This window comes from Penaeus monodon, chromosome 38, assembly GCF_015228065.2.
Source record: "Penaeus monodon isolate SGIC_2016 chromosome 38, NSTDA_Pmon_1, whole genome shotgun sequence".
Lineage (NCBI taxonomy): Eukaryota > Metazoa > Arthropoda > Malacostraca > Decapoda > Penaeidae > Penaeus > Penaeus monodon.
This window is the reverse complement of record NC_051423.1, coordinates 22,271,082-22,273,581: the sequence shown is the minus strand read 5'-3', so window position 1 is coordinate 22,273,581 and position 2,500 is coordinate 22,271,082. Positions and strand designations below refer to the sequence as shown.

The 2,500-nt window shown below is 38.8% G+C and overlaps 1 protein-coding gene across 1 annotated transcript in view; it reads left to right on the top strand.

Annotated features, from left to right (window-relative positions):
- Positions 1-1,497: 1,497 nt before the first annotated feature.
- Positions 1,498-2,500, top strand: part of LOC119596496 — an 8,881-nt gene continuing 7,878 nt past the window's right edge. Inside the window, exon 1 of the mRNA XM_037945770.1 lies at positions 1,498-2,061. Within this exon, the coding sequence (XP_037801698.1) occupies positions 1,989-2,061 (73 nt within the window). The 5' untranslated portion in view covers positions 1,498-1,988. The remainder of the gene's footprint in view (positions 2,062-2,500) is intronic.

Below are 2,500 nucleotides of genomic sequence, written 5' to 3'. Positions count from 1 at the left end.
GAAAAAAATTACAATATAAACAAAATAGTTTTAGCGGAATTATGAGACAACAGTTTCGAAATCCTCCTTAATTTCACAACTATCGTAGGAATATTCACCGCATTTTTCTGTAAATCTGAAGTCTATCTTTTTTATTTTAATATTATTATTAATCTCAATCCTTTTCACCACCTGTTGATTCTGCACTTCGCAATGGATGCAGCGCTGTATAACCATTACATTAAAACTAACGCTAAATGACAGTACTGGTCATTATTCTTTTATATTCCTATATCTATATTATACGACCTGTTGCATTAATAGACCTGTTGCATTATCGTCCTGAACGTCTACAATGAATGATGGGGGGGACCGTTAATTCACCAACAAAATAAATAAATAAAAACAAACTTTCATCTTATCCAAATGGAAAAATCACACACAAAAAAGGACTATTCCTAAGCTTCCATGCTTAGAAATATTTTAAGAACTCCATGTCTATATATATATATGTATTTCCCTCCTTTATTGTGGCATGAAAACCTCTAAATCCAACAGAGGAGGTAAATATCTCACCATATTTACCGAGGAAAATTGAAGAAATCCACTTTATCTGTTTCTTACTATTTATCATCATAAGTGAAAGAATTCTGACATTTGACCACCGAGCGATACCTCACCTGCAACTCTACTGTATTTTGTTCTGTAACCAATATATTCAAAGCTACATTTCCTTCTATAACACCTTTTGTAAGAGTGACTCAGTATACAGTAATAGTACCTGTTGAAGTATCTTCCTTAGCGAATACTGATGGAGAGAGGAAGAGAGAGGAAGAGAGACAGAGAGAGAGAGAGAGAGAGAGAGAGAGAGAGAGAGAGAGAGAGAGAGAGAGAGAGAGAGAGAGAGAGAGAGAGAGAGAGAGAGAGGGAGGGAGAGAGGAGGGGGATAGATGGATGGTGAGAGAGAGAAGAGAGAGGGGGGGGGGTAGATATATAGAGAAAAGAGAAGGGGAGAGGAGGGGGATAGATAGATAGTGAGAAAGAAAAAAAGAGAGAAAGAAGAGGGGACAGACCTATAGATGGATAAACACACACACACACACATACACACACACACACACACACACACACACACACACACACACACGCACACACACACACACACACACACACACACATATATATATATATATATATATATATATATATATATATATATATATATATATATATTATATATGGAGAGAGAGAGAAAGAAAGAGAGAGAGAGAGAGAGAGAGAGAGAGAGAGAGAGAGAGAGAGAGAGAGAGAGAGAGAGAGAGAGAGAGAGAGAGAGAGAGAGAGAGAGAGAAAGAAGCGCGTGGGAGGGAGGGAACCATATAAATACCCGCGTGACTTTTCTTCATTGTCAATACCGTTTGCGATCGTCTCAGGAACTCACGCGAAATTTCGACTCCGCCAATTCCAGCAAAATCGTTTTTTAAAAAATGTGGCTCCAAAGGGTTACAATTTCAAAGAAATAGTTTTATATAAGTCTTTTTTTGTAAGTGAAACAAGCGCTCGTGACTTACCTGATCATGTAAGTTCTGACGACTTTTTGACTGCGTAAACACTGACGATTTGCTAACCGTATGACTATTTACGATTGTCTGACTTCATATGTGCTGACAACTCATCGGCTTTATAAGTGCTGACAACTCACAGCCTGGAGAAGAATCTACAAGTACTGACACTGACACTGCCTGTAGAATAGTTTAAGTGCTGATGACACATGGGGCTGTATTAGTACTGACGACGTACTGACTGTATAACCGCTGACAACTCAGTACATGCAGAAGAATCTATAGATATTGACGATTTGCCGATCGTATATAAGTACATAGGATTGTCTGACTGCATAAGTGCCGAAAACACATTGCCTGAAAAAAACAGTTCATAGGTAATAACGAGTTTCTGACTCCTTGGAAGTGCTTGAACGACCTAATGACCCTTCCTTCGCTGTGAAGGTCATGTTAAGGTCAATATTCTTGCTCGCTCTCCTCGTGGTCTTCCCTCTGCATGCTGTTTGGGCTTCTGAAGGGGGTAAGTGAGAGGGAGGGAGGGGGGGAGAGGGGGGAGGGGGGAGAGGGAGAGGGTAAATGACAGGGAGAAGGAGAGAGAATGATAGAAGGAAATATAGAGGAGAGAGAGAGAGAGAGAGAGAGAGAGAGAGAGAGAGAGAGAGAGAGAGAGAGAGAGAGAGAGAGAGAGAGAGAGAGAGAGAGAGAGAGAGAGAGAGAGAGAGAGAGAGAGAGAGAGAGAGAGAGAGAGAGAGAGAGAATACTAAGTCTAACTGCAACTAACCATTCAGTTTATCATGCTAAACCTTTTGCACTTTATTCAAAATGCCATTGAGACAATTGCGATGAAGATAAAAATAATATATTTTTTAAGAATAATGATAATATAAATATGATAATGGCGTTAATAATATTAATGCTAATGATAATATTGATAATGATAAAATTAGCAATAATAATGA